This window comes from Choristoneura fumiferana, chromosome 29 (assembly GCF_025370935.1).
Source record: "Choristoneura fumiferana chromosome 29, NRCan_CFum_1, whole genome shotgun sequence".
NCBI classification, from domain to species: Eukaryota; Metazoa; Arthropoda; class Insecta; order Lepidoptera; family Tortricidae; genus Choristoneura; species Choristoneura fumiferana.
Window position 1 is genome coordinate 10,826,572 of NC_133500.1, and position 25,425 is coordinate 10,851,996.

General features: G+C 38.7%; 3 protein-coding genes across 11 annotated transcripts in view; 1 reads left to right on the forward strand and 2 right to left on the reverse strand.

Moving 5' to 3' along the window:
* Window positions 1–582: 582 nt before the first annotated feature.
* LOC141444094 (uncharacterized) lies at window positions 583–12,414 on the reverse strand. Its single transcript, XM_074109529.1, has 14 exons — window positions 11,070–12,414; window positions 10,080–10,094; window positions 9,727–9,880; window positions 8,333–8,520; window positions 7,032–7,229; window positions 5,667–5,819; window positions 4,951–5,102; window positions 4,785–4,843; window positions 4,199–4,368; window positions 3,306–3,558; window positions 2,450–2,601; window positions 1,833–1,989; window positions 1,035–1,138; window positions 583–716 (listed from the first exon to the last, which is right to left on the reverse strand). Exons 1-14 carry the CDS (start codon window positions 11,204–11,206, stop codon window positions 644–646), a joined length of 1,965 nt encoding a protein of 654 aa, XP_073965630.1. The 5' UTR covers window positions 11,207–12,414; the 3' UTR covers window positions 583–643.
* Window positions 12,415–12,517: 103 nt separating this feature from the next.
* LOC141444093 (ommochrome-binding protein-like) lies at window positions 12,518–20,672 on the reverse strand. Of its 7 annotated transcripts, none has more exons than XM_074109526.1 (3): window positions 20,529–20,593; window positions 16,006–16,138; window positions 12,518–13,886 (listed from the first exon to the last, which is right to left on the reverse strand). In XM_074109526.1, the coding sequence occupies exon 3, from the start codon at window positions 13,877–13,879 to the stop codon at window positions 13,058–13,060; it is 822 nt and encodes a 273-aa protein (XP_073965627.1). In that variant the 5' UTR covers window positions 13,880–13,886; window positions 16,006–16,138; window positions 20,529–20,593; the 3' UTR covers window positions 12,518–13,057. The 7 variants fall into 7 exon arrangements, with proteins under 7 accessions (XP_073965627.1, XP_073965628.1, XP_073965626.1 ...); XM_074109527.1 differs by lacking the exon at window positions 20,529–20,593 and adding an exon at window positions 18,018–18,054; XM_074109525.1 differs by lacking the exon at window positions 20,529–20,593 and adding an exon at window positions 16,903–17,102.
* Window positions 20,673–22,364: 1,692 nt separating this feature from the next.
* The window catches only part of LOC141444365 (uncharacterized), a 42,038-nt gene continuing 38,977 nt past the window's right edge, over window positions 22,365–25,425 (forward strand). For all 3 annotated transcript variants that reach the window (XM_074109907.1, XM_074109908.1, XM_074109909.1), the window contains exon 1: window positions 22,365–22,645. The gene's annotated coding sequence lies outside the window, so the exon portion shown is untranslated. The remainder of the gene's footprint in view (window positions 22,646–25,425) is intronic.

The following is a 25,425-nucleotide window of genomic DNA, read 5'->3' on the forward strand; positions in this document are numbered from 1 at the left end:
CATACTCAAAACTAACATGCTTATTGCTAGCAAATGTAAACAGTCCATTAGCATGCTCATTAGTGGCTAGTGGCATGCTCATAAGCATGCTAGTAACGAGCATGTGTAACAGTAGCTTAATTCTTGACTCTAGTCTAAGATCCGAACTTGAAAAAATCTGCACCGGTCTGATAATAGAATGAAATGTATTTTATACTTAATAAATTTAAAATATTAGAAATGGATTTGCTAAAAAAAATATGCAGTAACTAATGGGCCAAATTTTGTGCCGTGCCGGTCAGTATATTACTTAATGTGAACTTGTAAAGTGGCCGAATGTACCTACACATTTAAGATATATTATTCTAATTTAAAAAAAAGGATGTACCATTGAATGAACCCCTCGTATGTAAGACCCGGATCCGTGTCAAATTTAAGGCTATCTTTTTGTATTTTTTTTTAATCGGCAGAATTTATGCTTATTAAAACAGATGAGACTAGAATTCAGTACTTTTTTTAGTTCCTGCGCACAGGGATTAAGTTAAATAAATTAGAACACTAGAATGTTATATTAATATTTATTTATTTAACACATAGAATTAAAAAATATTTGCAGCATTTTCTTAGGCCAGTAACGTGTATCTTATGCTAGATGGAGCCACCGTCAGTGCCGACAATAACAAAAGAAGTTGAGATGCGGATGTGTATCGCTTATGCAGTGCGGTTCATTACCATATCTGAAATAAATGTATAATTTCTATGAAAACTAAAATTATCTAAATTTATTCTACAGTCCCGTGAAACCTCCTTTGATGCCGGATCCATTGATAATTTAATGTAAATGACTAACCTATTATAACCTACGAGACTACTCTTATCCAGAGATAATTTCAAGTGATATAAACTGTGCGTTGCCTGACAGTCAGTCAATCAGTGACAACACCTATTTCAAGAGATACCACGAAATAAAAAAAAGGCAACGGAAGTAGTGAATAATATTACTTTCACTACTCGATACTAGATGGCGCCATAAGTTAGTTGACACAAAAACTCACGCATTAGTCCGAGAGATGTCGCCAGGGTGTATGAGAAAGTAATCCTCATTCACCACATGCGTTAGCGAAGCCTCGAATACCGCTCGCCCGGGACCCACCACTACCTGTCAAAAATATCGAATAATTATTACCTACACGACGGCCTTTTTGTAAAATTACTTTTTTCTTAAAACAGACTGTAAATAAGATTAAAATCTAAGAAAGTCCTTCTGTAGGTGTAGGTAGCGTATTTTTATTATAATTAGGTATGTAGTCTTACTGCTAATGTTAAAAACTAGGAAAAGTACACAGCACTCTACCGTCGCAATAATCATCTTCAAGAATGCATTAAAAACGGCTATATCCCTGAACATGGAAGATAAATCAGTCGTCCTAATTTCTAATTTCCTAATAGTAGGTATTACAACAAACGTGAAAATGTGCGTGTGTGTGTGTGTCACCCCTGCACGTTACGAAGGCTGGACATATTTGGATGTGACATTATGTTTGGAAATTTCTATGAGAATTTAGTAAAATATCATAATTTCATTTCAATTGCTGGAGCTAATGTGTCACACGTGCAAAGCCACGGAGAAAGTCAATTTAAATTAATCATTTAAAATAGAGTTAAGTACTAAGATTTTTTGGTTTTTTGGAATCTTTTTGTATTTTTTATTTCAATTCCAAATATTTTATTACTTTTACGGGACCTGGGTTCGATTCCCAGCGCTGCTCTTATTTTTCTGGTTTTTCTATGCATCTATATTTCAGTTTGTATTTTCAATAGAGTTACTCACAGCATTTTAATTATGCACTAACTTTGATCTGGTAGTTTTCCTTAGCGCTTCTAGTGTCGTCGCCAAAATGTCCAACATAGTCTTCGTTCACAGACTTGACGAACGAGAGCAGCCGACTGTTGGGCCGCTGGCGGAGCACCCACTCAGTCGACGTCAACGTGCGAGGGACACACTTCGATCTGGAATTTATTTAACTGCTTTATTTGAAATGGAATTTCACCGACTCCCATTTTCATCATCATATTATTATTATGAGCCTTAAGACGCCCACTGTTGGACATACGCCTCCCCCATAGACCTCCAGTTGCTTCCGTTGAAAGCGGCCTTCATCCACCGTGAACCTGTGGCTTTAATCAAGTCATCCGTCCATGTCGTTGGTAGACATCCTGCGCTTGCCGATCCGTAATTCCGCAGTCTCAATTCGAGAACAATTCGGCCCCAACGGCTATCAGTTCTCCGTGATATATGGCCTGCTCATTGTAAACTTATAATTCGCTTGGCTATGTCAGTGACTAGTGACCCTCATACTTCTACTTATCTTCTACTGATTCCAGGCCGCTTCCAACCGAACCAACTGGAGGTAATGATTGTCTTAAATGGAGAAATTGTTGAAGAACTAAGAGCAACCAACTAACGTACCCAGCTTCCTTGAGAAACGTGTTGATGAAATGAAGAAACTCTTGCGCCGCCTTCGCGTGCAGTGGGTCGGAGGCAGGCACGCTCTGCCAGGCGACGCATGCGCACCAGTGGGGCTCGATGCCTGCCTCGCTGCACGAGCGGTTGCTGGGAATCTTTAACAAACCGGATACATGCCAACAGATATAGCATAATGCCAAACTACTTGACAACCCTAAACGTACGGTGCCATCTTTTGCTGAGTAGCTGAACTAACGGACAGCTCTTTCGCCAAGACGCGACCTTTAGTTATACCTACTTGTATTTGCAGCACTTAATAATAGATGGAACTGCTTGACACCGTGTGGCAGAAATAAACTAAGTATAAGGCTGGAAACAGTGCTCGACCGACGGTCAGCGTAGCTATATCAATGCAAGTCTATGAATGTGCACACAGCTACGCTGACGGTACGCACGTGATTTGGTGCGCGCGTACGGTCGGTCGAGCCGTCGGTCCGGCTCGTCGGTCGCGCGGCGTCGATCGACCGACGAGCTATAAGATTGTATGGATGCGTTCAGTGCTTCGCTGACGAAGCGACCGACCTGTGAACTGTACAGACGCGTCGCAGTTCGCCGTCAGCGTAGCACTGAATGAATTTTCGCAACCGACGGTCAGCGCTGACGGTCAGGACGTACGGTCGGGACGTACCGTCGGTCGAGCACTGATTCCATCCTAAGGAGAGGCCAGGCAGATGCAGACGTTATCTGCCCGTGGAGATGCTTCGATAGCGCAATGGAGAATGTAACAGTTACTCTATAATGATGACTAGATGGCAGCTTCACTGTCATTTCACTAAGGTTGATACACATTAGAACTCACCGGTTCGAGCATGCTAAGCCCTCTCCTTAAGTCGGCCCCCCGCACTTTATACGTGTTCGCGTACTGAGACATCCCGAGCACGTCCAGTAAAGTGGCGTGCAAATCATGAGGCGTGGTCAGAACACGCGCGTTGCCACGCAAAGCTTTGGCTGCGTCGGGGCGTGTGCGAAGCAATTTAGAAGGTAGTAACAACGCCATGAGAGGCAGGCGTTCCTCCAGCTTCCCTTGAACTGTTTTGCGGTATTTAGCAAATCTGTGGACAGATGAGAGATAACATGGATGGAACATGGTCCATATTAACTACCTGAGTCCATTAAGACACCTAGGTCCATAGGCCATACATTTTTCACCTGGGTCTATAATAGCCACTTGGGTCCATAATAAGGCATATAAGTCCCTATAAGTTGAACCTAGGTCCATACTCCGCAGAAATTTCACCTGAGTCCATGCCCCATATCAGTCACCTGGGTCCATTTTAGGCACCTGAGTCAATATAAGTCGAACCTAGGTTAAAAGCCGATAGTTCATACCACCTGCATATGTCACCTGCTTCTATTGTCCATGTGAACTACATGGGTCCATAAAAGTCGAACCTAAGTCCATCCTACCAATACTATAAAATTAAATGCGAAAGTTTTGTAAGTGTTGTGTTTATTTGTTACCTCGATCATCACGCACGTCTAAGCCGTTGAACCGATTTATATGAAATTCAGCATACATATAGTTGAGTCCCGGGGAAGGACAAAGGATAGTCTTTATCCCGAAAAATTGCACAGTTCCCGCGGGATAGCGATAAACAAATCCTACGCAGACGGGTATCAGGCTAGTAGTCCATACAAATTTCACTTGACTCCATGGTCCATATTAGAAACCTGGGTCCATACCTGTCTCACCTGGGTCCATGGTCTCCCATGACGACGAGGAGCGTGTCTTCGCTGTGGCGCTGCCAATTCCGCAGTAACGCAGCCGTGTCGTCATCGGCAGACTTTATCATATTAAAGTCGTTGTGGGTGACGCCTACTATCAACGTGAACGCAAAACGCTTGCCATCCAACTCCATGAACTGGCAATAGTTTAGGTCATCATCATCATCACATCAGCCGTAGCACGTCTACCTGTTGGACATACGCCTCCCCCATAAACCTCCAGTTGTTGCGGTAGGAAGCGGCCTGGAATCAAGATTGGGTTGGAATCAGAAATGAGGAGATACGGTAGCCAAGCGAATGGGCCGGCCATATAGCATGGAGAACAGATGGTCGTTGGGACCGAAATGTTCGCGAATGGAGACCGCTGAGCGTTAAGCATAGCGTTAGACGTCCACCAACGAGATGGACCTGGTGAAAGCCGCGGGTTCACGGTGGATGCAGGCCGCTGCCAACCGAAGCAACTGGAGGTCTATGGGGAAGGCCTATGTCCAACAGTGGACATCCTATGGCTGATATGATGATGATAATTAGATAGTTATCCATTTACAAATACCTGTTCAGTTATATTCATCATCAGCTTGAACTGTGGCGTATCCCCCACACAATGTTTATCTCTTTCCTCCAAATTTTGTCCTTGTTTTTAAGAATGAACCTCTTAAGAGGATCACTGAGAGGCTGATCCTTCAATAAAGCATAGTCGTACTGCAACGTCATTCCGCGTTTATCCTTCCACCATCTCGTGTTCTTCTTCTCTTGTTCTTCGAGGAAGAATGCACGCAGATAGTGGTCAGCTGGCGGGCGTTTGAAACCTTTGAATTTGTATTGGAACGTACCGATTTCCGGCATGTCCTCAAAATACGCTGTGCGGTACCTAAAATGTGTAGTTGTTAGTATGATACATTTTTTATACAGAAATCTAAGACAGAAATAGGTTTGCGTTTGTCCATAATTACGCACGCCTGATGGAAAGCGAAGACGTGGACTAAGATGGAGCACGTTTGCCTTATAAATGCCCACTAACCCTACATTTGAAGACGGCCAGATTGTAGCGATCAGGGAACACAGAAGCAGGCAGAGAATTCCACTCCTTAGCTGTCTTTAATTGAATAAGGCAAACAAAAGGAGAGCAAAGGTGAAATGTTGGTAGAATTTTATGCGGTTTGGGTCCGATTCGTTATTTCAGTTATTTACTATATTAATCTGTTTAGCTACCTAATCAAGGGCGTCGCCAGCCGGTGGCCCATGAGGGGGCAAGTTGATATGGAGAATGAGAAAAGTATGAATTGTAGGCACATGAAGCTTTTACTCTTGTAGTACAACACACACACAACACAAACTTCACGCCTGTATTCCCAAATGGGGTAGGCAGAGCACACGAAACAAATTGACAAACGGGAGAACGCATCTCGTATTAAGTTGTCTGAAAAATTCTCACCCGTCTTCTTTTAACTTGTAGAATATGAAAGGGAAGTCATCCAAATTGTTGTGAGCAGACGAGGTCTTGCGTACATCTGGCAACTCAAGTTCTGACTTCCCTGTGAGGATAGGGAACAAAGCTGCGGGGGTACCATCGCCTACTATGTTGTACCTAAAGTAAAAAAAATAGAATCCCATTTCAGTGCGTAAGTTCCGAGATGTAACTTATGTATGTACTTAATAGACTTTATCCCCGGCTTTGCACGCGTAATACGATAGATATCATCATCATGTCAGCCGAAAGACGTCCACTGCTGGACATAGGCCTCCCCCAAGGCTCTCCACTCAGACCGGTCTTGTGCTTTTCGCATCCACTGCGATGTTCTCGAATGGCGTCCGCGGACCGGGAGACGAGCTGTCGGTAGGCCTCCAACAAGATGGAGCGACGACCTGGTTAAGATACGATAGATATATATCTTTACTTAAAACTGACCGTGATCCGTGACGTTAGATCTGGCAATCGAATTGTAATTCTGGAATCTCACTAAACTCCGATGGGGATTCCCGTGCTAAGATGAAATACCAGTGCTATAATTATTTCACCGGTTGTCTTACTGCCCAAGCCGGAACGCAGCAGTACAAACAAAAGTTGCACAAGGCCCTTTTCTTGAAAGCCCCGATGTAATAGCTGTCTGGAAGCACTGCTGACGGCAATGAGGGCTATCGCGAATGAATTCGCCGCTAGAGGCGCTAGTGTAGCGTGAGGTCTCCGAAATGTCAAATCTCATAGTTTTTGGGTGAGCTACGCGGGTTTATTTATAATTAGAATAATTTTGTGAATATTTTGCATTACCTGAAATTAATTATGGCAATTATGCGTCACGGGGCAATGAATGTCTGTGTTTTGAGACAGTTTTGTCTTTCGGAAACTTTTGTCCTTCCTTTTTTTCCGAACAAAACGGGACTAAGCAACACTGTGGTTGCTGGATATTTTTATGGTTTTAAAGTGTATTAAATATGATTTTAATCTAAACTTTGTTTTAACGCCCGTAATAACAGACTCTGAAAGCCACACTTAAAAACCTCACGCAACAGTGCGCCATCTAGTGAGACAAAAAACGATAGCCCTCATTGATTCCACAATTTAATTGTTAAATGCTATCGAACCAGCTGAACCGTGATCGTGACCAGCTGTGGAACCTTTTCGTAGAAAAAGTTATAGTAACATCGCATTATTGGACAAGGGAATTCAACTGTGAGAAAGTTCTACGGTAGGTCAGAATTAAAATAGTTCGACTATACGTGGTAGGAAGTCCCTAAGGAAACGTATAGTGGTAGACCTATATTCTTTCTGGTACCTGTTCCAAGACAGTTTGGACCTCACCCTTCCATCACAGTGGCCCCAAGTTCTTCAGTAAGCACCTTCCAACTCTTCGGCATGCGTCTGATGAAGCCGTTCCTCGCTGTGGAGTCGAAGCCGAAGATCAGCACGTTGAAGGAGTCCTCGCGGCCTGGCGGGGGCTCCTTGGGTTTCACGGAGCGTAACCCCAATACGTTACCAGTCCACTTGACTTGCTTTTTACTGGAATAAATAGCAATCATCACCATCACCATCGAAACAGTTGCAAAGAATTTTGGAAAATCTCGCACGTTACTTAATATCGAATGAGTTGAGGCTACATCTAGTTGTTTCTGAATTAAAAAATATATATAATATATATTCAATAGGCGTCCACCGCGCAAACCGCGTCAGCTGGCGTAGACCTTTAAGGTCACAGCTCATTAGACCCACCCGGCACCCGACCAGCACCGCTTCGTCGTTCGACGTCCACTCGTTGTCGACAGTTGGTTCACGGGTGGACGCTGCGTTGACAACGAGTGGACCTCGCGTGGTCAACGAGTGGACGTCGTGTGGTCCACGAGTTTCCGAGTAGTCTATTATGAATAAAAATGAGGGTGGCGAGCGCCGCGCCGACCGCGCGCGGTTCACGCGAGGCAGGCGTACGAGCTGCGAGCTATCATCGAGTGGTCTACTCGCGATCCGCGCGTGGACTAGAGGTGAGACGTACTAGGCAAAACGCGGACAGAGTCTTGCGAGTACGCGTCCACAAAAAGACTAGATCCATAGACTAGGTCCACGAGTATCTACGAGTGAGAACTTAACTCAATTGACTCATTGCGTAAACAAAATGATTCCCGTAAATGCGCTCCCGTGATTGCGTATACACCGTACTAGTTTTAGTAATTTTACGAATATCGAACTACCGAATTTCACGTCACAGTTCAGTCTTCACACTTAATATTTTTTTAATTTTAAATTATATTAAATACCGACTAAAAACTTCCCGTCATACTTTATACAGGCTTAGGACTGTCAGCAATTTTTATAAATTTTTCAGTTAAAAAGTGTACATAAATGCTTGTTTTCAAGTTGGCGGAACGTTGTCAGCTGCCGTACTCCTAAATACTCGTACGCTAAAAGAATCGCGGGCGGGAACGCGTACTCACGCGTCCAAGGCAAAAATACGTTTCACCTCTAGCGTGGACACGAACGAGCAAGGCGATCTGGTGACGCTACGGAGTTGATGTAATTATGAGCGCAAACTTACCCATACAAATCCATATAAAGAAAACTAACCGCTCGCGGCGAGGCGACCTATAGATTAAACTATTACAGAAACTTACTTAGAAATATCAATTCCTGTACAAAACACTGTCGCATGATCGCTTTCCTGCAACTGGTAGCTACCCTCGGAAACGGTCACAGGACCAAATATATGTTTCTGGTCGTCTTGAAATAAAATGTCTCTGAAGACGCACGTGATATCTTTTACGGTTTCCTTTATTTTATCCACCACTCTGCATCTTGAGTGCTGAAAATAACGTGATAAGTAATCAATAATTTTAGGCATATGTAAAGATACGTCATATTATTTATTAAAAACTTTTATATAGTTTCACCCGTCCCGTTGTCTGTCTATCTGTCTGTCTGTAATCAAATTTGACCAACTTCCAGTAGTCAGTTGGCATTCAAATGTAGTTTGGGTGGCAATGCAAGTACAGAGAACAAAAAGTATAGTCAGCAAAAAAAGCTGTATTGAAAATGTTTTTTTTTTATGGTTAGGTTATTATAATTATGCTCACAAACTTTAGTCACAAAACAAAACAAACCAATCAATCCGAATGGCGGGCTGTATACAGTAAAGCGAACAAGTCGAGATATATTTTATCTTTGTCTGATACGTCATTATTACTATCCCTCATTACGCTCAGGATTCTATTGTAGAATCCTTCGCTACATTCTGGATTCAATGTACGCCCTCGCCGTAAATACATCATTTTGCTCCCTTGTGACACAAATAACTATTTTTCATGGACCAATAGATACGCTTCATTTACCTATAATCGCACACATCGACATTACATCCATTGGGATATAAAGTCAATGCTCGCACAGTAGTACCGATCTAGCTGAGCGAAGCGAGGTTAGTAAATAAAGCGTTTCTATAGGTTCATGAAAAACACATTTCGCACAATACCCTCGCACATTTCTGGTTAAAACGCAGGCTTATGCAGGCGCTATGTTCCTCCATCATGTGCTGGATCTCTAAGCACAAATTTGACGGCGACATTTCCCAATATATTCTTGAGATACCTAGTAATTATTACTTATCGAAAATACAAACTGAAATATAGATGCATAGAAAAACCAGAAAAATAAGACCAGCGCTGGGAATCGAACCCAGGTCCTTGGCATTCCGTGCCACGTGCTATACCACTACACCACCACTGGACAGTGATACAGACACGAATTTCTCCTATGCACCACATAGGCACATATCTCAGCTTGTTTGTTTTCTTATTTAGTCACTTAAGCAGCGACACTAGCGACATCTATGCTGTAGCCCTCATCGAGAAACTTTCAGCACCCCATTGGAACTAATCGCTCACCCGGACAAGAGATGTCGTTATTAAGCAATCAAATTAAGATTGGTTTTTTGGAATCTTTTTGTATTTTTTATTTCAATTCCAAATTTTTTGTTACTTTTACGGTCACCCGTAAAACCCATACCACTTACATAACATTTCACCCAGTCTTGTCCAACGCATTTAACCTCTGGTAACTCCTTGTCCAATCTGGTCACTTCATCGGCGAATGGGTCCAGCACCGGTATTTCACAACCCGATCCTTTATCTAGCTTTAGTTCTTCTTGAAGTTTGTTCTCTATATACCTAAGGTTATTGGCGAGCAACATACATAATGCAGTGAAAAAAAAAGTTGTAGTAGCATAATAATCTCTAATTACTGCACGTAATTGGGTAAGGAACTGTTATTATTGTTACTATTAATTATTATTATATTACATGCTCGTACGAAAAAAAGACGTTCAATATCTATAAACTAAGTACTAAAAAGTAAGACAGGACTCACCTTAAAATTTCATCTCTGAAAAAACAAAATAACTGTAATTAAAAAAAAAACTGAAAGCTTTTTACCTAATTTAAATAATGTTGTGAGCATTAGCAAGTTACACAGGATTTATTAGGGTCTTCGCTAGCTGGCGCGGGTGCACTGTGTTGCGCGGGCGCACGCCAGAGGGCGCAGGTGCAAACCTATGCATACTATTGTTCAAATAGGCGCTAACCGCGGCAGCTAGCGTAGGCCCTTACTTGTGGATTGAAAAAAATAATTTAATAATTTTTTTTTTTAGTCTGTGTATATATATACCTGTTTTTCTGTACTGCTTGCTATGTGTTGGTGTGCAATAAAGAGTTATTTCTTCCAACTATGATTTAATTATGAAAATCCTTTATTGCATTATTTTAGTTTTTTTTTAATTGCACCACCAAAGAGGTAACACAAGTATTTTTGCTATAAAATTAGCCTGCGTAGTTAAAAAAAATCTAGTGTTAGGTTGGTCAATCTGACGGTCTTATGAAATTTGACAGATTGCGTACAAAAAATTGTTGCTACCAATCCTATCAAAAATAGTAAGTAGCCGTATTAAAAAAAAACTTTGTGTGTTTGGTTGGCCAACCTGGCGCCCATCCGAAATTTGACAGATCGCGGGTAAAAATATCTGCTACTAACTCTGCCAAAATAAGTTAGGAATTAAAAAAAAAAACAAATTGGCGGGAACCTTGCGAATTTTCCGTGGTCATTTTTTGAGAGTGCGAATGTTAACTTACAAAATAGAATCATCGAGTGCTAGTGTAATTTCTTTCCTATTAATTGTATAGTATGAGTTTTTTTTTCGTCTACTATTCCTGTAATAGTTGAAAGAAAAGCAGATTATGCACCTCGCATTAAACTAAGTAAGTAATTTATATTGCCCTCGTGCTTTTTAAATCGGCACTCGGAGCAATGATAAATAACTTTCTGCTTGATGCAACAATCTACTATTGTATTGTATTGTATCACCTTCTAGTGAGATCTATGTCTCGGTCATCCTGCAAAGAGTTGTTTAGCGAACCGAAGTACAGCAAATACATGGCTGCCACTGCGCAGACATAACCCCAGTATCTTTGTAAACGTCTTTTTGCCATTAATAATGCCATCTGAAAAATATTTATTTGGATATTCACTGCATTCAAAAATGCTACTCGGTAAGGTAAAACCAACTTAAAAAGTTAATAAAAACCCCGATATTTTCATTTTAAAGTTTAATATCTCAAAAATGGCTACATCCATTTTTATTAAACATAGATATAGCTAAAATCTAACGTAAGAAAACTCGCTTTTATTTTAAAAACACATCAATACCTTTTTGCCCTTTTGCCTTTTGGCCTCTGTACAAGTATCTCAGTTTGTCAATTGTATTTTGTTTCTTTTCTTTTGTACATACAATAAAGAGCATACATAAAAACCGGCCTAGAGCGTGTCGCACACACCCGAAATAGGGTTCCGTAGCCATTATGAAAAAATTAAGTAATATTTTTTCTACGGATTTCTTATCTTGTACGGAATATTTCAAGTTTAGGTTATACCTTAGGCTGCTATTTACTCTTAAACTACTAATAATTCTCAAGAAAACTTAACCGTTATAGTTTTCCTTGTAAGTTTGATATACTTACTATCATCCTGTATTTTTTCAAATTTTTCCACCCACCGGTTTAGATTTAATGAAAATTTGCACTTTAGTTGAATATTTTGCAAAAAAATCACTGAATCGAAAAATCGTTTGAGCAACCCCCTAATGGTTTTAAAAGACCTATCCAACGATATCTCACACTATAAGGTTGGATAAAAAAAAATCACCCCCACCTTACGTCTATGGGAGGTACTTATCTACTTACTCTAAAAAAAATGTTTTTTGAATTTTTTTATTGTACCATTTTGTCGGCATAGTTTACATATATAGGTACATATTATATTCGTGCAAAATTACAACTTTCTAGCATTGATAGTCCCTGAGCAAAGCCGCGGACGGACAGACAGACAGACAGACATGGCGAAACTATAAGGGTTCCGTTTTTGCCATTTTGGCTACGGAACCCTAAATAGTAGGTCCATTCCGTTTGAGAGCTACAATGCCAAAGGCAGACATACTTTAGCATCAAACTTATAACTCTAAAAAAAATGTACTCAACCTAACCTAGGACCTCCTCAACCTAATGCCTCCAGTTTCCTTTTCCAACAGGTGTATAATACAAGTAGACGGAGTCTTTGACAGCGTCCTTAAAATGTGCACAAAGCGTTTTCGCTTGTTCTCCTTACAGACAGGTTTAAGAGTAAAAAACCCGAAGAGCCGTATCACAAAGATCTCTTACATTTTTCACTTTCATCAACGTTATTTTTAATATGATGGATGACAATGTTATCAGGTACCTATACTCTTTGAGAAATACACATAGAAAAAAAAAACTAAAACAGTTTGACTATGGTTTAATCTGAGAGAGGTTTTTGAGAAAAAGATCTTACAATTTTTGAATTTTTTGAACGACAGTAGCGCCACGGCAGCAGTAGGTAGAGATGAAGCTTGTTTTATTTCCATCCATTTTGAAAAACTTCTAAAACATATTACTTACTTACAAATTCAATTAGCTTAGTTCTTAAATATAGTTTTTAATTTAGTTTGTAATATTTAGTATTGTTTCTGCGTTTTGATTTATTTCTGTCTTAATAAACATATTTTTGTATTAGTCAGAATATAAGTAAGACATCTTACAATATAATCAACTTAGAAAAAGATAGGTATAAATATAAATAAGTTATAACATGAAACAAAATTTCCAGAAAATTTAAAAGAACACTTACTCCTTTTGATTACCTACCATAAAAATGTTTTTCGCTATAAAGAGTACTTTTGTAATCTATATGATTTTCTGTTAGACTATTATATTATTGCAAATTCCATAAATAAATAATATCAATTAATTACTAATACTAACTAACACCACTCTAACACTCTACTTTAGATTCTGAAAATTATAGCAAGCATTATTACTTAAATTAAGTTTAATGATAACGTCGACCACTCCATAAATAGCTTCATCCATCTTATTAAATGTAAGTGCACTTAAATCTTTTATATCAGATACTTTATCTAAAGCATATTTGTATTTATTATAAACATACACTCCATTCGTTGTAGCTATGTATGGCTTGAAATACGCGTCAACTGATATAGCATCAACGTTATATCTCTCATGAGTATTAACAGCTCGTGTGTTCAATCTTATCCTAAATAATCTTCTATCAACTGTAAACAATATATTATTATCATCATCTAATATAAGCTTGTCAACTTCAACTCCTTGCAGTTCACGTAGTCTGAAAACTACATTATCTATAACTTTAAAAGTCTCCCTTCTATTATTAGTGAAGTATAATATATCTTTGAAGAACATATCATTGATGTTATGAAAAACTGGTAATCTTTCTGGAACTTTCTTATTATTAACTATGTATAAGCCATCTGGACCTCCAGCGTATACAACGTTGTTCATTTGATCTATAGCGACAGAAGAAGCATTTCTAATAGTAACTATACCTGTGGCTTTAGTATCTAAGTTGATGTATCCTAAAGCTTTGTTAGGTACAACAGCTAAGTTGTCAAAGATGAAATAAAGTGTATTGTCGTTTCTATTGAGAATTAGTTTCTGTATGTTCTTGAGGCCTTCCTTGATGGTTTCTGGCTCGTAGAATCTGTGGTTGAAAGCGATGCCTCTGCAGTTCTCAGGCCATGCTGAGGCCGTGGTGACGAAGAAAATGAAAACGAGTAGTCTCATGATGTATCTGGAAAAAAGGTAAATTTCACGGATTTGTCTTTTTAGGATTCCGTACCTCTAAAGCCGCGTATCCATTAGAGCAGCCTCAGGCCGAGCACCGCGAGCCGAGCCATATTTTGTCGGTTTTTTGGCCGTGCTCAAAGGAGCCTCAGTCTGAGCCGTGCCTTTGGCAGCGTCTCCACTTGCGCGGCCTCGGAGCGAGGCAGCCGCTCGGCCCGAGGCTGCCTCTAGTGGATACGCGGCTTAAAGGATAAAATGGAACACTTATTTATAGTATATTGTGTACAGTTATCAGCAAAGCGTGCACAAATATCTGATACGAATCTATTTCTAGCGCCGGTAGGACGTGTCAGATATTTTTGCACGCTTTGCTGTGGCTGACATTAAATGCAGGTAACTGTACGTTTGTCTGTCTACGTCCCATACTACAAAGTGCAAAATTCGAACTTCGTATCTAACCGTCCCGCTGACGCTTATATTATTAAATACGAGAGTGAGAGGGACGGTACGATACGAACTTTGATTTTAAGCAGTGAAAAAATCAAACTTTAAACTTGAAGTTTGATTTTTTCACTTGACTTAGAAGTCAACGCCATCGAAAGATAGAATCATTAGAAACCACAGACTACTAAGAGATACTAACGTAGAAACGTTATGTTATGTATACATGACATGCATGAAAAGGTGATACAATCGCCATACTTAACTGAATAATCTATAAGTAGCAACTTGAAATTTGGCATGAAGGTAGCTCTTAAGTGCACAACTAAAGCCGCGTATCCACTAGAGGCAGCCTCGGGCCGAGCGGCTGCCTCGCTCCGAGGCCGCGCAAGTGGAGACGCTGCCAAAGGCACGGCTCAGACTGAGGCTCCTTTGAGCACGGCCAAAAAACCGACAAAATATGGCTCGGCTCGCGGTGCTCGGCCTGAGGCTGCTCTAATGGATACGCGGCTTTATAAGAACAGCGTGAAATCTTATTTTTTTATGTCTGTCTTAGATAATATTGTAAGCTGCCAGATTGATGGTCCATTCCGGACTGATGACAAATTAAAATGAAATGGACTCAATTATATTCGTCAATCCCACTCTTGAATGTCAGGAAACCAGAATGAGGAACTAGCCTGACGCCGCAGTGACGTACCATCAGCCAAATATATGGTCTTCCACCCTAAAGTTGATAATCGCTTGCATGTCATAAAACAATAATGCCAATAGACGTGTCTGTCAACTTGAAAGTTCGACTCTAGCGACATATTCATTTGATAGGAACTTGTTTAAAAATTAATAGACCACTTATTTGGCTGATGGTACATACAGTCGGTGCCCTAACATAAGTAGGTATCCACTTTTCTATGCAATTAGTATGAAAAAGTGGATACATACATAAGTTAAGGAACCGACCGTATCTAATTCATGTCTATATAATAAACGAGAATTCGATCTATCTAATTAATTGTCGGGAAGCCGTGGTGGCCTAGTGGGGAAGCCGTGGTGGCCTAGTGGTTTGACCTATCGCCTCTCAAGCAGAGAGTCGTGAGTTCAAATCCCGGCTCGCACCTCGATGAGTTTTTCTAAATTCATGTGCGGATTACATTTGAAATTTACCACGAGCTTTGCGGTGAAGGAAAACATCGTGAGGAAACCTGCACAAACCTGCGAAGCAATTCAATGGTGCGTGTGAAGTTCCCAATCCGCACTGGGCCCGCGTGGGAACTATGGCCCAAGCCCTCTTGTTCTGAGAGGAGGCCTGTGCCCAGCAGTGGGACTTATATAGGCTGGGATGATGATGATGAAATGTCTTGAAGTTGACGGTCAATGTTGGAAAACAGTGTTATCGATTATTTTATTATTTCATGTTTAATGTAAATAACAGTTATTCAGGTCAAGGTTATAGGTACAGACAAATATACTCGCACGCATATAATATACAACTTCTATTCCGTGGGCATAACTGTATACTTATCGGGATTCATTATTCACATCTATCCTACTATGTAGGTAATATTTATTCGGCATAAAAACAAAGAATACATCAGAATGACCTAAATAAAGTACTTATGACATTAGAACTAAAAGTAATACTAATGACAAGGTTAAACGGAGGAGAGATAATTAATTTACGTTACCAGTTACGTAGGCTAGTTACGCAGAAAGCATCTGTTAATGTCGGATGCAGGGCGCAATGTAAAGTTATTGACAAACACTGCCGACATCCTTTTCAAGTCTTCTTGGAATATAATGACTTCAGACTTATTCGTGCTGCAGCAAGAAGAATGAAATAAAAAGGCCAATGTACAGGTATCGTGTGCAGTTTTCAGTAATCTTCTGTTCACGGTGGACGAGAAAAATGTTAATTAAATATTATATCCTATTTAGTGCTGTAAAGATGGTGGTAAGTTTGTCAATTTCCTCTCATGAGTAAAAAAGTTGGGCCTGTTTTTTTGGTCAAATAGAAAAAAAACGAATTTGCCAATGACCATTAGGGCTGGTGCATTTCTCGCTCAACGTATTGGGATCACGATACAGCGCGGAAATACAGCCAGCCTTATGGGCACTCTTGCGCAGGGACCAGACTTGGACTTGGGGGAAATCCTATCCTAATTATAAATGTGAAAGTTTGTGAGTGAGTATGTTTGTTACTCCTTCACGCTGAAACGGCTGGACGGATTTGGATGAAATTTGGCAAAAAGTTAGTTTATAACCTGGATTAAAACATGGAATACTTTTTATTCCGATATTCCCACGGGATAGGGATAAAATCTTGAAATAACAACCGCTGGGCTAAGAGTCATGAAATTTGATATGTAGGATGCTTTTAGGGAATTCCCACGAGAATTTAATAAAATTCCGTTATTTCAATTCAACTGCTGTATCTAATGATTTACGCGTGCGAAGCCGCGGGTAAACGCTAGTGTATAATATAGTTACGTTATTTTTATGATAATTGTAACTATATACATAAAACTATCCTAGACCTCAAATACTACCTAACACATAAAACACATTTATTGTGCATTACTTACAATTCTTGCTTTAATTTCCCACGACACTTATTTAAATACACAATTAAGTTTAAGTACGCAACACTTCAACTAAAGCTGTCACTAGAATATTCCCGATAACATAACTGGAGCATTATCAGTAAATAAGCAGTAACTCTATCAATATCATAAATATAGTGCTACTAATATTAGGTACAATACTAGTATGCTAGTATGTGCGTGCATTATGTATCCTGCCTTTTCGCAGAATTATTGTTTGCCAAATATTCCACTTCCCAACTCTCAATTTTCTCCGAAACCTAAAATTTTTCTCGGTGTATTTTCTTATTCTTTTATAGAACACAGTAGGTTAGGTTAGATTTGTTGTATGAAAGTGCCGAAAAAAATATAGTTTCAGAGAAAATCCTGAGTTGGGAAATGAAACAGTTTGGCAAATGAAACATTTGGGAATCTTGAGTTGGGAAAAGGCAGAACCGTTTAAAATTCCTTCACGCTGACATTTGGATTTGAATGAAATTTGATAAGTATACAGATAGCTGGATGTCTGGAATAACACGGCTATATTTTGCTATCTCAAAATGAGGGCTATCGCGTATGAATTCTCCGCTAGAGGCGCTAGTGTAGCGTGAGGTCTCCGAAATGTCAAATCTCATAGTTTTTGGGTGAGCTACGCGGGTTTATTTATAATTAGAATAATTTTGTGAATATTTTGCATTACCTGAAATTAATTATGGCAATTATGCGTTACGGGACAGTGAATGTCTGTGTTCTGAGACAGTTTTGTCTTTCGGAAACTTTTGTCCTCCATCTTTTTTCCGAACAAAACGGGACTACGCAACACAGTGGTTGCTCGATATTTTTATGGTACGGTTTTAAGGTGTATTAATTAATTAATCTAAACTTGGTTTACACGCCCTTAATAACAGACTTTGAAAGCCACATTTATAAACCTCACGCAACAGTGGCGCCATCTAGAAAGACAAAAAAAACGATAGCCCTCATTACAAAAAATAGGGATAAAAATCCAAAATTGCAACCACTAGAATTAGAAATGTGACGATAATGAAGTAACAGTAACTAAACACGTTGTAGTTTTTGGGAATTCCCGAGGTAATTTTTGAAATTTTAAATCTTACCTTAAAAGTCTGTTGATGGTGTAAATCACTGTACGACGGACATGCCGACTGATATCGTAAACTAGATCGTTCCTACTGCCCTTTCGAACAAATTAGGTCCTCCCCCTAGTGATGTGAATGTTGCATTCGCAATCAGGGAGGGAGGAGCGAATACTCAAAGTAATTAATGCGTTTAAGGGTAAAACGGAAAATTGGATCCCATAGCGGGGTGTCTTAAGCTTTTTGCAGTCACGGACAACTTTCACAATTTAAACAATTCCACGGACCCTGTCAAAAATATCTTTGGAAATTTCCTAAAAAAAGTTTACAGACTGACCTACTGCGGACCCCTGATACACATGCTACGGACCCCTACCCCACTTTAAGGAACCCTGCCTTATAGGATCACTCGCGTGTCATTCCATCTGTCACACCTATACCGGCTATACCCCAAAACGAATGAACCGAATGGGTTGAAGTTAAAGAATTTTTTCGATAAAACAGAGTTCTCAACAGTTCAAGCTATTGTTAACAGCGACGGTGACCTAGGAGGGATTTTTTATTTATAGGTTAGGCTAGGTTATATATTTTTTGTACATAGTCATATTTTTAAATGTTTAATGTATTGTGTTTTATTGCTTTTTGTTATAAATAAATAATACACTTAACTTGTTAATTAATATTTATGTTCTTATGCAGGTCACACGTTGTATACTCAGTCGCGAGTATGGAAGATTTAGGAACATCACTAGACCTTCGTGACTGGTATTGAACGTACCGTTCAGGTACCACTGTGTACCATTGAACCACCATAATTATCTTTGTTTTTCGAGTTTGCACCCTAATCTACCAATAATATGGTTGAGAATTACAGAGTTACATCATTACAAAATATTTAAAAAGCATTTACAGATAGTTCAACTCAGTTGTGCGCGCGGCTTTATGTGTGCGTGCGCTTGTAAATATACAACTTTCATTTGTGTGGCACTGACGCGGCAGTCGTCGTCCGAGCAAGACTGTCGCGCACACCAAGTCACTGTATATTTACAAGCGCACGCACACATAGGGCCGCGCGCACAACTGAGTTGTACTATCTGTACCTACTCGTGATCTCGTCCGTGTGAACGAATCTGACAAACAATTTATTAAATCAGGCGTTACTTTGCCGAGGTCCATATCAATGAACTAAAAAAAATTCTTTGCTCACCCGCGACCTTATGATAGCTAAGTTTATGCAAGATGTGCGTGTACGTGGAAGATAATGTGTGTGGTAGCATGGTATACGGTTGTGTTGCTTTGAAGATGAGCTCTGGTTGAGTTCGAAACGTGTTGGTGTAGTGTGGTGGTGGTGATAGATGGGTTTGTGTGATTTGGTGTGTTCTTACAGTGTGGAGGTGGAGGAACTGCATGAACACGCATATCTTGCATAAACTTAGCTATCATAAGGTCGCGGGTGATCAAAGAAATTCTTTTAACTTTCATTGATTAACTGACAGTTGAAAGAAAATTTCACGATTTGACTATATTCTCATAGGATTTCCTGGAAACAATGTCATAGTCTTCATTACTTTGTATGGAGATCGTTCCAGCCTATATATGTCCCCCTGCTGGGTACAGTACAGGCCTCCTCTCAGAATGCGAGGGCTGGGGCCGTAGTTCCACGCGGACCCAGTGCGGATTGGGAACTTCACACACACCATTGAATTGCTTCGCAGGTTTGTGTGGGTTTTTCACGCGGTAAATTTTAAATGTAATTTCACACACGAATTTTGAAAAACTCAGAGGTGCGAGTCTGGGTTACCTACCAACGATCCTCTGCTTGAAAGGCCATGGTCAAACCACTAGGCCACCACGGCTTGATCAAGAACACCCGTGACCTGGCATTTTACATGCGTATTATACATCATCCTGATCCCGTGAGAATATCAAAACAAATGTACATAAATGATTATGCAGGTATAATAATAATTAGTACCCGGGCGAGCGAGCCTCGCTCGGACTAAAACTCTATAACAAGCGTTTTCCCAGAGATAAGACCAAGCTAGATCGATTTGTCATCCCCGAAAACCCCTATATACCAAATTTCATTCAAATCGTTGGAACTGTTTCCGAGATCCCGGAAATATGAAGAATTGCTCGTTTAAAGGTATTAAATAGATATATAATATTAGATACTTTTCAAACTTCATTCAATTTAGATCCAGCAGTTTTAGCGCGAAAGATTAACTACTTAATACATACACAGCCACACACATACACCAGCAGTCATAAACTTTTGCATTTATAATAATTAATCTTTCCTACTAATAATTATACGCAGAAGTTTATTCGGTACCTACTGTGTTTGTTTCCTACGTAAGATTTACTTAACTACTTACCCTAAGTTTCTTAGATACTATTATTATCATTGTACCCTAATTTAAACCCTCTTCATTTAACACAAACCATGGTGCAGCTGTCGTATATTGCATCGTGACAACTACAACTTTCTTTATAAAGGTAATGTAAACAGAAATTAAAACAAATACTCACTATTTTTTTTGAAGAAGGAAAGAACGAAGGAAAAAAAAAAACCAGTCATTTGCGCACAAAGAACTACTACTTACTTACCTAAATTATATAAAAACACACCATGTATCTATCTATTACATCACATCACAGCCATGTGAAAGTGTGTAACACTTGTGTGTCCACAGACTATAAACAAATATACAATTATAATTTTAAAACTATAATTCTAACAGTTTTCAAAATGTTAGAAAACCGCGGGAAATTATTGTGTGTTGTGGTACTTTCATGAAATGCCAATATTGAAAAGCACTCATGAAATGAGGGCGCCACTTTCTTCGTAACTGTCACATTTCTAATGTGCACAATACTTGAATGAAATGAAATTATGACAACAATTTCTACATGCAAATTTTTAATACCTAGGTATATATTTATTATTATTATTTCTTCGGTTTTCTTTTATAATGTACGCTACGTTGTATAAATAATTGCTTATAAATGACCTTGTGCTGCCATTGCTAATTATTATATTCCACTTGTTAAGCGTGTGCCACATTGTCATAACACCGAGAACGCACATATTACGTTAGAGTGAAGGCTTGGTGAAGGCAGGTTATTACTTGCCTTTTCTGTTACGTGCGTTAGAACCTTGTTAGAACATAAACGCTTCGATTCTAGACATTTTCGGTAAACCTAGACATGACAATGTTGTTATGTTCTAATTCGTGCTCTGTGTCTATCTTTGCGTCTACAGAATTCGAGTCGAAGGATTTAAATAAGTATAAAAATAATAATTTAAATGTTATTATATTTAATAAAACAACTAAAAATGCTAAAAATGTTATCATTTAACACGTTCATACTTGGAGCAATCTTTAAAACCGTGTTGTTACTGTCATGTCAAGTGTCATTTTCACTGTTGTCTGTCTGTCTTGTCATTTATATTGCAATGCAAACAAAATGGGGTGCCAACTTAGGGGTTTTACCCCTATATTTAGGGGGAAAATAAGGAGCATGGGATTTTTTAGGGGCTTAATATTTTTAGGGGTATATTTAGGGATTTTTCCATACCATGTTTGTGTGATATAGGATACTAAACCCCAGCCCAGCTCAGGCATAGATTGAAGAAACTGTGGAAGTAGGTGATCGTATTCTTTTTATTTTTATTTAAGTGGTAACGGTAACTAAGAACCTATATTATTTATGTATGTATATATTGTTGTTTATTCAGTGTATTTATTTATATGTTATAATACCTTTTCCTTTCTTCTCACTGTGCATAAATTACTGTTCGCCTATCTTTAAGTTTTCCTTTCCTGTTTAGGTTAGCTTGAAATAAACCCTTTTAGGGATAAGTTCGCCTTTGTACTCTTTTGTTTTGTTGTTTTCTTTTTGTATTATTTTTGTGTTTTATGTACAATAAAGTATTTACATACATACATACATACTAAATAATTACTGAAATGGAACGTTCTCGATACCGCAGTGTATCCCACTCTGTATTGCTCGAACTCGTAAGTGCGACTGAGAAAGAAATACTCGAACGAACGTTTTGATTTACGTTGCTGTGATTTGTAACGCGGTTGAACAATCTTTTGCGGCTTTTACGCTATATTTTGATTCTTGAGTCTGTGGCACCTGGTGAGTGACTGAGTGTTGTGTTGGCAAAATCAAACTGATCCTAAGTAATCTATAACTTTAATTATTAAAGAAATTGAGACATAATTTGTTTTATTTTATAGGGTTTTTTTTCCAAAAAAAAATGTAGGGGGTTTTAACTTGAGCTCTAGGGGTAAAAAAAAATGGAGTTGGTAACACTGACAAAATAAAATGTCAATTGTCAAAAGCTCCGAAACTTCTTGCGAGCGAGTGCCGTGCCGAGCCGATCGCGATCATTGATTCGTTCGGCCTTCGCCACAAAATCGCACGTGAATGTTAGCGTTAATTATGTACTAAAAATAATCTAAATAAAAAATAAAACAAACAGTGCGAAACTTTTACAGTAGACATACAACACCCTATAAAGATCTCCAAAATGAACTAAGCACGACAAGTGTTTAGTTCGCAAAGTGGTTTTCCCAAATCAATAAATTAACTTGTAATTTCGTATAATTTGTTGCCGCACGTGATTTTTGAAGGTATGTAAGATATTTGTTGTTTACATTTAGTGTTTGTACTTTGAAAGTCGGTATTTATAGTTTTGATATGTAATTTCCGCCCCCTAGAAACAAGTGTAGTGCCGCGGCGAACGCTTTTCTTTAAAAAAAATCTATTTGTTTAACGTAATCTTAAATATTTAAAGCTGTATTGTGCATCTAAGCAGTTGATGAGGTGAAGCATTTCATTAAATAAGTTGTTGTAGTTGAGGAAAAAAATTAAGTACAAATATCACACTATTTTCCTTCTTATTTTATTTAACCCGTAAATGTAGTGTAGTGTATACTAGCTTTGTTAATTTAATGAATTTATAAAATTACTCTGAGTACTTAAAGCTAAAATTATTTGTGATTTCCTATGCAAATAAGTTAAAGAATTTTTGCACAACACAAATTTATTTTCTGTGTATGGTCACAATCGTTAATTTGGGACCCATTTTGTGAAAAAGTCCTTCGAATTGTCATACAAAATGACAGATATTCGATCTTTTTTTTTATATAAATGGCGTTCTCCAAATGTCTGCTATTTAAAATGTGTACAATCTCAGGAAGTCGCCTATGCATAATGTTTACATTCCTATAATATTAGCATTAACATAATTTCTGCTTTCCCGTTATGTTCACTTTTTTAAATAGGCTATAGTCTTGTTATGTTTGTTTTCCCATGTCTGCTTTTTAATATTTTTCGTTCTCAACCGGTTTCGTACCCAAACGAAGGGATTTTCGTACTTTAGTTTTTTACTAAAATCAATGCTAAAAAAATCCGAAAGTAACTCAGACTGTCTGTCTGTTACTCTTTCACGGCTAAACCGCTGAACCGATTTAGATGCAATTTGAAGACCATGATTGGAGACATTTTGGGAATAAGACTTTTCTGGAATGCCAACGTTATAAGAAGGCGGATATTTTGAGGTTGCAGACATTTTGAGAATAAGCACTTTCTGAAAAGCGAACATTATACAAAAACTGCCATTCTTGGAGGCAGGCAATTTTAAATATCTGACATTTTGAGAAGCTGACATTATGCAAAAGGCGTGTTGACATTCTGAAAAGCAGACATTTTGCGAAAAATACACTTTAGAAAAACGGATATTTCAGGCCTGAGCCAAATTTATTTTCTGTGTACGGTCACAATCGTTAATTTGGGACCCATTTTGTGAAAAAGTCCTTCGAATTGTCATACAAAATGACAGATATTCGATCTTTTTTTTTATATAAATGGCATCTGTCCAATGGGACAATTTTGCCAGCGTCAAGGTTGAGAGCTACAAATGATTCTGAGTTGGTCCGTCGTTTTTTTTTTTTATTCGATCTTAAATTGGTTCCGAATTAACAATTGTGACTGCACTTATGGACTATAATGTTAGCATTATAGCTCATAATGAGGTACTGTTAAGTGTGAGTTCATGCCTTTTGATCTTGTGTCTACAGTATGTTAATTTGAATCCTTTTAGGTATTTATACAACAATGCTAGGCACTCAACAACAACTAACTATTGTAGGACAATAGGTATTGTACTAAAATAACAGTCAAATCATTGCAACATGATCAGCCTGTATACCAGGGGTCTGCAATTAGTTTTAAGTAGGGTCTGAGAATGCTGATTAAAATTTTATCAAGGTCCTGGTCTCTTGGACCACAGGACAGAATAACAAACAAGAAAAAGTTGATCAACCTATATACACTATACAACAAAAGTAGCTGAGTAAGTAAATACTCAAAGACTTTGCGATCCAAGGCTAGGCCTTCCATGGTCTGGATACGGACCACGGTCCGTCTATTGTCGACCCTTGCTGTATGAATGTTTCACTGATGGCCTTTATTTTTATTGATTTGATTGTTTTTTAAATTAATATAAATTAAAAGTTATAAAAAAATATAGTAGAAACTTTTTGTTTGTGGCTGTTGACGACACCTGATTACCTTGGTAGACGAAGATTTTATTTTATGCACTAGAGCATAAAAAGTAATTTTATGTCGCCTAGATCCAACATAATCACACAACATAAACTTTACGAGCATGAGAAGTGAAAAAATTTTTTTTTTTATTTCAGATTTTTTATTTCAATGGTAAGTTATAGTAGGTACTTTGCGAACTCTACATTTTGAGATTAAAACCTCAATTTGAAGGCATGCTCTTTCCACAGTTTTAACGGAGAAATCACTGATTTACGATGTACCATTAAAACCCCCAACACACAAAAAAACGCCGCCAAAAAAGACAACTAAAAAGTAAAAAATAATTATGCACTACCTAGCTGTTGCCCGCGACTTCATCTGCGAAGAATTCGTTTATCCGTATTCCGCGGGGACTATGCTGATGCCGTACCTGCTCGGGCGGCTATATAATATGTCTTGAGTAAAATGGCTTGTTTTATGCTCTTGTTGTGCAATCTATTATTTTTGACTTTTAAATAAATGGTAACCATAGTAATTGTTTCTGATTATTAACTTTCAAACCACCACTATTGTGTCAGATATTGGTGCTGGTGGCTGTACAAGTCACAGTTTACAAGCGGTTGTCCTTGTTTAACAGTATGCTTTGAAAAGAGACTACCGCTTGTAAATTGTAACTTGGTAGCTTCGTGGTGCAATGGGCAACCGTGCTTGCCCTTTACCACGAAGTGCAAAACTCCGTATGTTGCCGTCTCGCTGACACTTATGTCATTATACGCGAGTGAAAGGGACGGTGCGATACGAACTCCGATTTGCGAGTTTCGTAGTAGCCCTTTTGTTCTGGCCTTCTTTTTTTTCTGGCATC